Genomic DNA, 13,877 nt, shown 5'->3' on the forward strand with positions numbered 1-13,877 from the left:
GCTGTATACAGACGGTGCTCCCTAAGTGCTGCCCCTGCTCCCAGCCCAGCACACCTGCGTGCGGTCACTCGCCAGGACCACCTGGCCCCTGCGCTGCCTCCCCAGCTCCACGGTGACTGCCCTCACCCTGTCTGCCTCCCCTCAGGCTGCCCGAGGTCCGGATCTCGGACAACGGTCCCTACGAGTGCCACGTGGGCATCTACGACCGAGCCACGAGGGAGAAGGTGGTCCTGGCATCCGGCAACATCTTCCTCAACGTCATGGGTGAGTCAGGGCCCCAGCCTCCGTGTCACCCAGGGAGGTGGGCGTGTGTGTGTGTGTGTGTGTGATTGTGCACGTGTGTGGGTAGGTGCGTGCGTGTATGTCCACAAGGGTGTGCCCAGAGGGGCCATCTTGGGCACTGCCCACCAAAGCACCTATTGCATTGGATAGAGGACTGTCTTCCCTTTCCCACCCTCACCCAGGCTGTGCCAAGGGGGGACCCAGGAGACCTTTCTCCATGAATCTCCCAGCATCGGCACCCGGAGCTGTGAGGGCAGGGCTGGGCCTCCCCCCTTGCGTGCTGGGGAGGGGCTGTGACGCGGTGACTGGACGAATGAGGAACTGCAGGAGGCTGGAGAGCTCCTGCGGGGGCAGCCAGCTGTCGAGGCCTCGGTTTCCACTTCTGTACAATGGGTGTGGGGCGCAGGCCACGCAGACCACGCATGGGCTAACCAGCTCCAGGCTTGGCCACATGAGCCAAGCCAGTGAACCCCCATGAGGAGTTGGGGGAAGACAACTCGGGAGTCTCCCCGGGGAGTATGATGGCATCCCAGTCGCCACATGCACCTGCTGCCCAGAACCATTGCCCCCGCCCCGCCAGGGGTTCCTGCTGGGAAAGGATCAGAGATGAGCTGGGGCGTGGTCCGGGCTGGGCTGGGTCTCCAGGACTTCACTTACGCGTCTGTGTTGCAGAGAAAGCAATAGCAGTGCCCGTCTGCAGCCAGCTGCGTCGTGGGGCCGGGCAGCCGACCCCGGCCTCAGTTTCCCTGTTTGTGAAGCGGGGGTGCTGCTCTGTGTGCTCTCGAAGCCCCTGCCAGGTCTTTCTTCTTGTCAGACCCTCTCTCTGATGCAAGGCTCTACCCGGGCTCTGCACACGCTCTGGTTTCTGACCACTCCTCTTCCCAAGGAGACAAAGCCTGCTATCCCCAGACATTGCTGGGGACACAAAGGCCCCTAGGCAAGCTGCTGGGTCTTGGGAAATCAAAAACCTCCCCAGGCCAAACCCCCATCAGGACCCCGATCCCTGCAGTAAAGCCTGCAAAGCCCCCAGCCCAGCAACAGGCCTGGGAGACAGGCTCAGTGAGGCGGACGTCCCTGTGTCTGTTGTCACTGTCCCCTCTTGGCCCTCTCTTGGGCATGGTCACGTGGCCACTCTCTCCCCCGGGTTCACCCCAGGCACACAGAAGCCTGTGATGCGCATCACAGCGAGCCCGGCTTCCCCCGCCCCGGGACTGTTTCTGGGGTCGGCAGGGATGGCCGAAACTCCGCCCAGCAGCGATGCCCGGGCCTCCTCCCTGCAGGTCTGCTGTCCTGGCACCGGGCGCCTGGAGAGGGGCTGGGGCCTGCCCAGCTGTGATAAAGACAGTGACTCCTCCCACTGACCCAACGAGGCCAGTTCCAAAGGGCTTTGACCTTGAACGCGGCCCCTCGTGTTCAGTCTCAGACCTCTGGGTTTGCAGCCCATGACCCCAGAACCTGTCAATTGAAAATATTTAGAAAAAACCCCATGTTGGCCCCAAACACAGATGGATTTTTTTTCTCCTGTCATTATTCCCCAAACGATTCAGTACAGCAAACACTCCCATAGCATCCCGGTGCGTGAGACGTGATAAGCCGGCTGGGGAGGTCCCACACGGTGCGGGAGCGCCCATGTGGCTTCTACACACACCACGCTTGATGCAGAGCCTCCGTGGGTTTTGGTGTCCATGGGAGTCCTGGAACCCACGCCCCAGAAGCACCAAGAGACAACAGCACTGTTTCCCCAATTCACAGAGGTGGAGACTGAGGCTCAGGAGGGAAGCGGACTTGCTCCGGGGCTGCCCGTCACGGAGCCAGGCCTGGAAGGGTGAGGGGCAGCAGGGGTGGCAGAGGGGCTGGCGACGGAGGGTCTCTCATCATCTCCCGTAGTCCATCGTCCCCCTCTGCCCATGAGGGGGGCTCCACTGTGCCCGTTGCACAGACCTGGCCAGACCTGAGACAATCCAGAGACAGGTGCTCTGGGTCCAGGGCCTTGCACAATCCCGCCAATCAAAAACAGTATGTCTTCCGCCAGGCAGCCATCGTGTGAGTTAAAATCCAGGCATGATTAGAAAGGTTTAAAAATGGCACTTTGGCGCTGTGGTATAGTAAGCGAAGCCTCTACCTGCAGTGCCAGCATCCCATATGGGTGCCAGTTTGAGTCCTGGCTGCTCCACTTCCGATCCAGCTCTCTACTGTGGCCTGGGAAAGCAGTAGAAGATGGCCCAAGTGTTTGGGCTCCTGCACCCACATGTCCCGGAAGAAGCTCCTGGCTTCGTATTGGCCCAAGTCAGGCCATTGTGGCCATTTGGAGAGTGAACCAGCGGATGGAAGACCTTTTTCTCTGTCTCTCCCTCTCTCTGTAAATCTACCTCTGAAATAAATATTTTTTTTTTATTTTTTATTAGGCAGAGTGGACAGTGAGAGAGAGAGAGACAGAGAGAAAGGTCTTCCTTTTGCCGTTGGTTCACCCTCCAATGGCCGCCGCGGCTGGTGCGCTGCGGCCGGCGCACCGCGCTGATCCGATGGCAGGAGCCAGGTGCCTATCCTGGTCTCCCATGGGGTGCAGGGCCCAAGCACTTGGGCCATCCTCCGCTGCACTCCCTGGCCACAGCAGAGAGCTGGCCTGGAAGAGGGGCAGCCGGGACAGAACCGGCGCCCCGACTGGGACTAGAACCCGGTGTGCCGGCGCCGCAAGGCGGAGGATTAGCCTAGTGAGCCGCGGCGCCGGCCTGAAATAAATATTTTTTAAAAATCTAGGCATGATTAGACAGGTTTAAAAATTGTGCTCCCCCATCCTCACCATCCCGGACCCCCTCCTTCAAGTGCGCCTGCTATCTCGGCTTGTGTTCACTCCAGGACCCGCCCTCTGCAGGAGGCCATTGACCCCTGAGGTGACCTTTATGCTTCCAGGGACCCCAAGAGCTCTGACAGTGATCAGTGGGGAAAGACACGCCCACCCCCAATTTGAGGGTCAACCAGAAGCTCCCAGGATGGGGGAGCTGAGGAGCAGGCGGGGCCCACGGCCCCCCGTGCATCAAAGCACTGAGCAGCTCCGCCGGAGCCAAGCGCCCCAGTCAGCCGTGACCGCGTCGGCATCCAGCGCGTTCTAACGCGGCCACGTTCAGAGCCTCCGGGTGGAGATCAAATGGGAGAGCCGCTGTAATTTCACGCCTATAACATCCGGCACCGTGGTGGGAAAGACATGCGGGAGCCCCCTGGGTGACACCACGGGTGCGTGCTGCACATTCGGATCCGGGCTGCCGATAAATTGTAAGCCCATTGGAGAGCTGCGTGCCGGGCCCCGGGAGCGCATTAGCCACGGTCACGGGAGGATTGCCAAGGTGCATCTTGGGGCGCAGGCTGGTAGGGCGAGCATGTTGAGGGTGCTCTATTACAATCAATTAAATGTTGTGCAGACCCGACAGCCTGCCCCAGCGCCCACCACCAAGAACCGCTGCCCTTCCGGCCCCTCCACAGTGCCCAGGGCCAGGGTTTCCCTGCCACCGCCTGGGCCCTGCAACCCATAGCTGAGAGTCAAGGTCACCCTCCCTGTTGCCTAGCAGTGGGTGCTCAGTGCTCAGCCCAGGGTTAATCACTTGGCCTATACGAGAGCCTTGAGGTGGGAGTGGTCAACCCCTTATATTTTTTTAAAGATTTATTTACTTATTTCTTTGACAGATTGAGAGGGGGTGAGAGAGGAGAGGGAGAGAGAGATTGAGAGCGAGATCTTCCATCCATTGGCTCCAAATAGATGCAATGCCTGGAGCTTGGCCAGGCTGAAGCCAGGAGCCTGGAACTCCCACCTGGGTCTCCCACGTGACTGGCAGGGGCCCAAGTACTTGGGCTGTCATCCACTGCTTTCCCAGACACAGTAGCAGGAAATTGGATTGGAACAGAGCAGCCTGGACTGGAACCGGCGCTCCCATGTGCGATGGTGATGTCTCAGGCTGCAGCTTAACCCACTGCACCATAGTGCTGGTCCCATTTTACAGATGAGAGAATGGAGGCTCTGAGGGTTTAGGGACTCACCCTGGTGAGTGGCAGAAGTAGGTGTGCCCTGGCCAGAGCTTGTGCCCCTCCCAGCAGCCCTGAGTCCCAGGAGAAAACTCCCTGCAGTGGATGGCCGTAAGTAATGAAAATATGCAGTGGGCAGGGAGGGGCCGAACGGCGAGAGCAGGCACCTTGGTAAGATGGAGCCCTAACTCACCAGGAGCCCCCGGCACGCAAGAGCCCCCGGCACAGGCGCTGGCTGACTGCAGGGGCCTCGGGAGTCTGGAGTACAGAGAGGTCTTCCTTGTCCTCCTGACCCTCGGCGTGCGTCCCTGTCGCCGTGCTTGGCTCTGTCACCCACGACTGCCCAGGGCTCCCGGCAGCTCTCAGACCTGCTGAAGGGAGCCCTGCCTTCAGAGGCCTGCAGACCTGGCCCGGATCCCAGGCACCTGACCCGGACAGCCCAGTATCGAATCTTGGAATGCCTGTCATTCAGCTGTCACACGGTGGCCTGGATGCCGCATCCATGGTGTTCTTTTTTAAGATTTATTTATTTATTTGAAAGGCAGAGTTAGAGAGAGACAGAGAGAGAGAAAGAGAGAGAGAGATCCTACATCCGCTGGTTCACTCCCCAGATGGCCACAGAGGCTGGGGCTGGAGCAGGCCAAAGCCAGGAACCTGGAACTCCACCCAGGTCTCCCACAGGGGTGCGGAGGCCCAAGCAGCTGGACCAGCCTCCATTGCCTTCCCAGATGCACCTAGGACGCCGGTCACTGGATTGGGGCCCCGCTGAATTCCGTGTGGCCTCACCCTAATTTCATTCCATCTACAAAGACGCCGTTTCCAGACGAGGCTGCGCTCCCCAGCACAGGGCCCGTGAGGGTCTCCACGTAGTTTTCTGGGGACACAAATCTGCCCCCCCCCCCCCCCCCCGTGACTGAGCCAGGAGCAGCAGACCAGGCTGAGCGCTGGGGGCTCCACCCACGCCGCAGGGGCGGAGCTTCCCGCAGGATTAGCTCTGTGCTGGGGCCCTTGGGTGCGAATTCCTTGCGCACTCACAGAAGCTCCCGGAGGTGGGTGTGACCCAGTGACAGGGGAAGAAACCAAGAGGTGGCGTCACCTCCCCGGGGCCGCCCAGCCGGCTAGTTTGTGGCCGAGCAGGGCCAGGGAGCCCCCTGCCAGGAGCCACTTTGCTCTTCAAGTTGGCTGCTGGGGAGAGAGGCGCCATGAACAGACCGGCGATGGCCATCCGTGAAATGTGCTATCCTGGAACCGCGCTCTCTCTTCTGCCGGCTTCCAAGTGCGGCTGGCACATGAAGTCGAATTCGGAGCCAGGCCACAGCACGGGCTTTCCAAATGCGGGCCCCAGAGACCCGGCTTCCGCCCCAAGAACAGTTGTTAATGAACTTTGCGTGGCGCAGCCTTCCTTCTTTCAGGATGTTCTACCCAATTTTTTATTAAGTACATCTGGTGCTTTTCTCCCTTGGCTTTTGTTTTTAAATGGTTTTTAAAAGTTTATTTATTTAGTTGAAAGGCAGAGTGCCAGAGAGAGACAGAGAGAGGTCTTTCATCCACTGGTTCACTCCTCAAATGCCCACAACAGCTGGAGCAGGGCCAGGCTGCAGGGGGGAGCCCAGACCTCCATCCGGGTCTCCTGTGTGGGTGGCAGGAGCCCAGGTACTGCTGCCCCCCGGGGTGCTCGCGCATGGGAAGCTGGCTGGGAAGCAGAGGCAGGGCCGAGTCCTGGGCACTGGATGCAGGTGTCCCAAGCGGCCGCTTAACCCACGGCGCCACCACGCCCACCCCAAGGTGGCTTTACAGAGCTGGAATTCACTTCAAAGCTGGCCGACTTGTGGGTTTTGTGGGCTCACAGAGCTGTGCGACACATGCCTGTCCATTTCAAAGCATTTTCTCACCCGCAGCCCAAAGAAGCCCAGGCCCCTCCGTGGTTACTCGGTGCGGGGACATCACCTCCCTCAGCCCTAGGCACCCCCGAGACTGCTGTCTGCATCAGTGGCTTCCCCAGCTGTGGATGCTCCACGCGTGTCAGCTCGCGTGACAGTGTATGGCCTTCCACAACCGGCTCCCTTCGCTTCCCTTAGCGTGATATTCTCATGGTCCACGCGTGTTGTAGCGTGTATCGGTGGCTTAGTCTCTTTAAGGCTGAATGGCAGTCCGTCACATGGGCAGGCCACGTGGCCCTGCACTCATCCGCGTGTCCACTTTCCACCTGTCCTGGTTAGGCCACTTTAGCGCTCACACAGACTCTTTGGTGCTGCTGCGCAGTGTCCGTTCTCTTGATCGGATGCCGGGGAGTGGCCTTGCTGGCTCTAACAGGGACTCCGCTTTGCACCTGACATTCCCACCACTGCACAGGCGGCTCCGATTTCTCTCCATCCTCACCAACACTTGCTATTATCCATCTTTCTTTCTTTCTTTCTTTTTTTTTTTTTTTGACAGGCAGAGTGGACAGTGAGAGAGACAGACAGAGAGAAAGGTCTTCCTTTGCCGTTGGTTCACCCTCCAATGGCCGCCACGGCCAGTGCACTGTGCTGATCTGAAGCCAGGAACCAGGTGCTTCTCCTGGTCTCCCATGGGGTGCAGGGCCCAAGCACTTGGGCCATCCTCCACTGCACTCCCGGGCCACAGCAGAGAGCTGGCCTGGAAGAGGGGCAACCAGGACAGAATCCGGCGCCCCGACCGGGACTAGAATCCGGTGTGCCGGCACCGCAGGCGGAGGATTAGCCTAGTGAGCCGCGGCGCTGGCCCATCTTTCTTAATTGGCTACCTGGTGGGTGTGGCGCGTTCTCTCCTTGCGGTTTTGGGCTGCACTCCATCCGGGCCAGCGAGGTTCAGCATCTTTTCAGGTGCTTATGGGCCGTTTGGAGAAATGGCTCTTCACATCCTGCACTCATGTTCTGTCCTGTGATTTGTCTCTGCATCACTGAGTTGTAAGAGGCCCTTGTCTGGGGTGGCGCTGTGGCGCAGTAGGTTAATCCTCCACCTGAGGCACCAGCATCCCATATGGGCGCTGGTTCAAGTCCTGGCTGCTCCTCTTCCAATCCAGCTCTCTGCTATGGCCTGGGAAAGCAGTGGAAGATGGCCCAAGTCCTTGGGCCCACTGCACCCTCATGAGGGACCTGGAGGAAGCTCCTGACTCCTGGCTTCAGATCAGCCCAGCTCCAGCCATTGTGACCATCTGGGGAGTGAATAGATGGAAGACCTCTCCCTCTCTCTGTCTGTAACTCTGCCTCTCAAATAAATAAATAAATCTTTAAAAATAAAAAAACCAAAGAGGCCCTTGTCTGATCTAGGTGCACGTGCCTTGATAGAGCTCGTGCAGTCTCCTCCCCTAGGCAGGTTTTCCTCCCACTTTCCTGATGGCGGCTTTCGAAGGACAAAAGGTGTCCATCTCCATGAAGTCCACTTATTCCTTCTTTGGCTACCGGTGCTTGTAGTGTCGCCTTAAAGGAGGCTTTGCCTCGCCCGAGGCCACAATTCACTCCTGTGTTTTTCTTCTAAGAGTTCTCGGCGTTTTAGCTCTCCCCTGTCAGTGGGTGTTGCGTTTCGAGTTCATTGTTCTCCATGGCAGACGGAGGGGTCTGACTGCACCATCTGCACGTGGATTGCCCGTGGCTCTCCTGTCCCCAGCGAGTTGGCATGGCATCCTGGTGCACAGCCCATGGGCTCTATGTGCAAGTATTGGTTTCTGGCCTCTCCTCCTCACCTGGGCTGGCGAGGGCTCCCAGAGGAAAAGGGGGAGGGGGAGATCTCAGAGGAGGGTGGGGGCTGAGCCTCCTTCCATGAGGCCAGGAAGAGCCCAGGACTTCTTGGGAGCTGGGTCTCTGCTCTCTAAGACCAAGTCTTGAACCTGATCCCCTGGAATCCCAGCCCCATGCTCCCCTCTAGAGAACAGGATCCCAGGATCCATCACTGGGGGTCCAGGACCTCTCTGGAGACGGAGCAAGGCCTGGACCTCCAGGCTGGACGGGGCCACCTGAGGGCTGACAGAAGAACCTGCCTGTCCCCAGGAAGCACCCAAGCAGAACGGCAGCTGTGCCGCCACAGCCGGGAAGCCCGCCAGTGCCGAGCGGAGTTGTTTGCACGATCCCCTTTCCAGAAGCCTGACTGTGCCTGGGGGCGGGGAGCATCTGCGGACAGAGGCAGCGCACAGCTGGGGTCAGTGGCGGTCCAGGGGGAGGTGTGGTCAGTGCACAGAGGCGCTGATGGCCTGGTCTGGTGCCCTGGTGGCCGAGAGCCCCCAGGCAGAGCTGCAATCCCCTGCTACCCCGGGACACCTGCTGGGCAGAAAATGAGCAGCTCCCTTCCCCTGGGCCGGAGCCTGGATGGCTGCGCTACCTGCTGGGCTTGGGCTAATTACATTACCCGGCCCCAGGCAATGATGGTGGTCACGGGCTCCAGGGAGCCTGGTGGGCTGCTCTGCAGAGGAGGAGGAGGAGAGGGAGGAGGCAGCGTGGGTGGGTGGGGGTTCAGGCCAGAGCTGCAGAAACTCTGGGGCATGGAGGGGGAAGTGTGTGGCCCGGAGCCCCCACCTCCCACCCCAGAAGCCTGCAGGGTCTGAGGCCCAGGCCTGGGCCGCTCCCCTCTCTGGCCCCCTCCCACTCCTCAGCTTGAGAGACGTCCCTGTGGTCAGCCTGGGTCCTCCAGACCGGAAGAGAGGAGGACGGGTAACCCCCAGGGGAAGGGCCAGCCGCTGTGAAACTGGGCTGACCGTGAACGTGTTGCTCCCCAGACAGCTGGGGCATGGCTTAGGGGATAGACCGGCAGTCGGACAGGAATTCTGTCCCCGATTCCGCAACCGAGAGTGATGGAGGCAGCGAGTGCCTTTTGGACGTTCTCTGTAGCCCAGGCTCTGCTCTGGGAGCATCTGCTCGGCCCTGGTGAACAGCCCTCCATGGCAGGCGCTGAGCACCTGCCCCGCTCTGCGAGTGAGAACACAGAGACATTGAAAACAGTTTGCCCAGGGCCTCGGATCTCGCAAGGGCAGAACTGACACTGAAGCCCAGGCAGCGGCTCCAGAGCCCACGGGCCCAGCTACACGGCCCCACCACCCCACCGCCTCCGACTGCATCCTGGCCTTTTGGTAGGTCGTGGCATCCCCCCCAGTCTCCCTGTCTGCTAAATGGGGGTCACAGGACGTAGCCCCTCCTCGGTTGGGGCAGATCTGTGACAGTCTGTAGAGGCCTGTTTCCCCAGGCCTCCCCACCATGCCTGCCACCTCCCACTCTTATGAGCCCCAGCCTTCACCGGTGGAGCTCGGTGGGCTGGGGGAGGGACCAGAGTGCCAGCCAGAGACAGCCCCAGCCCCACCCTGGGTCTAGCAGAGGAGGCCAGGAGAGTGTAGAGCCAGCAGCTCCAGCTGGCCTGTGATTCCGCGCCGCCCCCCCCCCCCCAGCCTCAGTTTTCTCATCTAGCAAGTGGAGCCATTGTATGGAGTAACACAGCCCATTGCAGCATCAAGAAAGTGCTCAGCCCACTTGCCAGCCAGGTAGGCAGGCACAGGGCCAGAGAGGCAGGAGCCAGCCCCGGGCCCGGTTGTGAGCACGGGGGCTGGACAGAAAAGGCCGTAATGGAAAAGACAGGAGCAGTGCGGGAGGTGTGGCAGGACCTGGCGCATGGGATGAAGTGGCCGCAGAGAAGGTGCGAGTGTAGCCACACGGCCTCGCTCGGCTGTGGTGGAGAGGCCAAGGCTGAGCCTGAGGACCCCCGCAGCCCCTGTCTGCCAGCCGCAGCTTAGGAGAGGGGCAGTGGCGGTGGCTCCCGGGACAGCAGGCTGGGCCAGGCTGTGCCAAGCCAGCCGGAGCTGGGGCTGCAGCCCAGGGGACCAAAGCAGTAGTGGTCAGGCTCCTCCAAGCTGGACGGGAGCCTGCTCAGGGACCGCACTCTGTCTTCTTGAGCGCCTGGGGCTGGCCAGGGGCTGTAGAAAGGACGCTCACACTGCCTGGATGTCTGCACAGGGGCCACCCATGTAGCTGAGGTCACCGGCTGAGGGCCAGATCCAAGAGGGGCCGGACAGATGGGTTTGGGGCTCAGAGGAGCCTGTGGGAGCTAGCAGGGTCGACTGGCAAGGACGGTCACTTCCTAGCTTCAGTCTCAAAGGTCCAGGCTGCTGATGGCCTCCTGGATGGGCTTCTAGAACCTTCCCTCCCTCCCTGTCTGAACAGGGCCCTGCAGAGGAGGGCGTGCCCTGGACGGCAGCCGACCCTGAAGCTGCCCCTGCAGGCCTGGCCGGTTCCTCTGGCTCCCCTCTCACCCTCCCTCCCTCCATCCCACAGCAGTGAGCAGGGCTGAGATTTTGAGCTCAGTTCCACTGGGAGCCACAGCCCCACCCCCAGCTTTCCCGTTCCAGGAGGACAGAGGGATATCCCCCTGAATGTGGAGCCCGAGGGCAGCCACAGGGGCCTCGGACCCGGGGCCTCACCAGCCCCCAGGCCTTCCCACCAAGGACAGCACAAAATACCTGCCCCTGGGCCCTGGACCCTGGGCCCCACCGTCCGCTGGTCCTCCCAGCAGTCGGGCAGGCAGCAGGGCGGGGAGCAGCATGCCCATTCCACAGAGGAGAAAACCGAGTCTGCTGGCAGAAGGAAGCCTGGGGTTTGGCCTTGGATGTTCTCTGGCCTCCCCCATCCCTGCACAGGGACCCACCTCGGAGCTGGAGGAGACCAGGGCTTCGAAGGCCACACGGGGTGACGCAGGATCGTGGCTGCAAGCAGCTGGCAGCTGGGCCGAGCTCACACTTCCCCGAGATCTTGTCCCCGGGCTACAGAGCGGGTCCGGGCCCGCCCTTCTCTGGGCGAGCAGGGGGAGAGCCAGGGCATCTGCTCACTCACCTTGCACACTTTCAAGCCCTCCTATGCACCTGCTGCAGGCGGGCACAGGACCGAGTCCCGGGGACGGCCTCGTGCGTCAGAGACTCCTTGGAACACAGGCCAGCCAGGACGTGCCACGAGCGCATTCCAGGAAGCGTGTGGGAAAGAGGAAGTAAAAAAATGGCTTCATTTTGGTGCAAAATTTTTTTGAAACCATGCAGAGTTTTTTCATGGTACACAATTTCCCCATGAACTTTCTGGAAACCCCTCGTATAACCGCGGTGAACTTTGCAGTGATGGGGTGTGACCAGGCATTGCTCCAAATGCTAAATATGTTAATTCAGTGAATCTTCACAACCCCCGGGAGGTAGGCGCTTCTGTCTCTTGTTTGTTTTTTTTTTTTTTTTAAGATTTATTTATTTATTTGAAAGTCGGAGTTACAGAGAGAGAGAAGGAGAGGTAGAGACAGAGAGAAAGGTCTTCCATCCGCTGGTTCACTCCCCAGTTGGCCACAATGGCCAGAGCTGCGCTGATCCGAAGCCAGGAGCCAGGAGCTTCTTCCAGGTCTCCCACGTGGGTGCAGGGGCCCAAGCACTTGAGCCATCTTCCACTGCTTTCCCAGGCCACAGCAGAGAGCTGGATCAGAAGTGGAGCTGCCGGGACTCAAACCGGCACCCACGTGGGATGCCAGCACTGCAGGTGGCAGCTTTACTCCCTATGCCACAGCACTGACTCTACTCCTTTTTTAATTAACAAGGAACCTGAGGCCCAGATAGGGCAGGCAACTTGCCCAAAGCCACACAGCGGGACACTGGCAGAGTTTGATTTTACACCCAGATGCCCGGCTCCAGGGCCTCTCACAGAATGTCCCACCGGGTCCCGAGCCAGGCCCGAGGGTCTCATCACTCCCCTGAGTTATGCAGGCAGGTACTGCAGCTCCCCAGACCTCCCACCACTCCCTGGGACCCTCCACATCTCGCTGACCAGGGCTCCCTTCTTGTTCCGAGTCACAGGGGCCCGGGCCCCATGTGGGTGCCTTACTCGTCCCCGATAACGCTGGGGCAGCGCCATGTCCGCCGTACCCTGCCGCCCCCACGGGAGTTGGATTCAGTGGCTCCGGCAGCAGCAAACTTCCCCTCGGCGGGCAGGCCCCTTCGTTGCGGGCGATGTGTGGCTGCGGGAGCTGTGGCCTCGCCGGTGATTCAAGGAGCCACAGCGGCTGAGTCCCAGGTGCTAACAGAGCTGTTAACAGGAGCAGCGGCCGTGGCTCCTGGCCCTGGAAGGACACCACCCAGAGACGCTCCCGGGCAGAGAGCGGCAATCCCCGGAGACCAGGGTCCCGCTGCAAGTGGCCCGGCCCGGCTCAGCAGTCCCGACTCTGCCGCCAACCCTCCTGGCTGCCCGGCCTCGGTTCCCCGGCTGCGGGAGGAGGCAGCGACTTCCACTCGCTCCCCAAAGCAGCGTCACAGTGACCCCGGCCGTGGAAGCTCGCACGGCTGGAGTATGCGTTACACCAGGCGTATGGGCCGCGTTTCGTGAGCGCCCACTCGGTGAATTCACACAACAGTTAGTGAGAACATTGCTAGTGTTATTCCCATTTTACAGAAGAGCAAACCGAGGCCCCAAGGGACGCAGCTGACCTGTGGGCTCCGGGGATGACATGGGAGCCTCAGGCTCAGCGTACAACCCCCCTCCCCCAGAATCCTGAATGATTGGTGAGATGGAGAAGGGCACGGGTTTCCAGAAAAATGGAAGCTTGGGGAGGACTAGACGCCCGCAGAGGGAAGTGGGCGTTCCCGGGAGATCGCCTTTCCAGGGAGGCATCGGGAAGACGTCCTGGAGGAGGTGGTGTAGACGTCCTGGAGGAGGTGGTGTAGACGCCCTGGAGGAGGTGGTGTAGACGTCCTGGATGGAGGAGGTGGTGTAGACGTCCTGGATGGAGGAGGTGGTGTAGACGTCCTGGAGGAGGTGGTGTAGACGCCCTGGAGGAGGTGGTGTAGACGTCCTGGAGGAGGTGGTGTAGACGTCCTGGAGGAGGTGGTGTAGACGCCCTGGAGGAGGTGGTGTAGACGTCCTGGATGGAGGAGGTGGTGTAGACGTCCTGGAGGAGGTGGTGTAGACGCCCTGGAGGAGGTGGTGTAGACGTCCTGGAGGAGGTGGGATGGAGCTGGGCCAGGAGGCTCTGCAGATGGGGGGAAAGCAGGGCCAGTGCGGAGCACCTGCTGTCGGGAGCCCCAGGCAGGGAAGGGGAAGGGGGAAGCAGGAAGGTGCCAGGCAGGGGTGTACCATGTTACACAGCACTCGCAAGAACCCTACCAAGTCCAGAACAGGACGGTCCCATTCTACAGATGAGGCAACTGAGGCACAGCAAGAAAAGTGACTCGTGAAGGTCACACAGCCGGCAGGACGCACACGCAGGTGGCTGTTCCCCACCCAGTGCTGTCCGGCGCCGCAGGAGCAGGGGATGCTGGGGAAGCGCCTCTGGGGAGCGCTGCGGTGGGCCCTCTCTGCCCACTGTCCACGTGGCCTGGCTGCCGAGACCAAGTGCCCGATCCCCCTCCCCCAAAACGCCCCTCCCACCTGGGAACTGCTTTTTGGGCAGTGAACGGCAAGAATGGCTTTTACCTTCCCTGCGACTCAGGCCGTGGCTCCTACAGTGCTGGCCCTGGGGAGCCGCCCGCTGAGCTGGGGATGGCGGGGGTCCTCAGGGGCCAGCAGGGGTGGCCACGCAGCCGTGGTGCATGTTGGGGGTCTGAGCTCCTTACCGTTGTGGGA

The 13,877-nt window shown here is 60.8% G+C and overlaps 1 protein-coding gene across 1 annotated transcript in view; it reads left to right on the forward strand.

Moving 5' to 3' along the window:
* Positions 1 to 13,877, forward strand: part of IGSF21 (immunoglobin superfamily member 21) — a 231,141-nt gene that overhangs the window by 194,168 nt on the left and 23,096 nt on the right. Inside the window, exon 4 of the mRNA XM_062193120.1 lies at positions 146 to 264. Coding sequence (XP_062049104.1) covers positions 146 to 264 — 119 coding nt within the window. The remainder of the gene's footprint in view (positions 1 to 145; positions 265 to 13,877) is intronic.

This window comes from Lepus europaeus, chromosome 5 (genome assembly GCF_033115175.1).
Source record: "Lepus europaeus isolate LE1 chromosome 5, mLepTim1.pri, whole genome shotgun sequence".
NCBI lineage: Eukaryota > Metazoa > Chordata > Mammalia > Lagomorpha > Leporidae > Lepus > Lepus europaeus.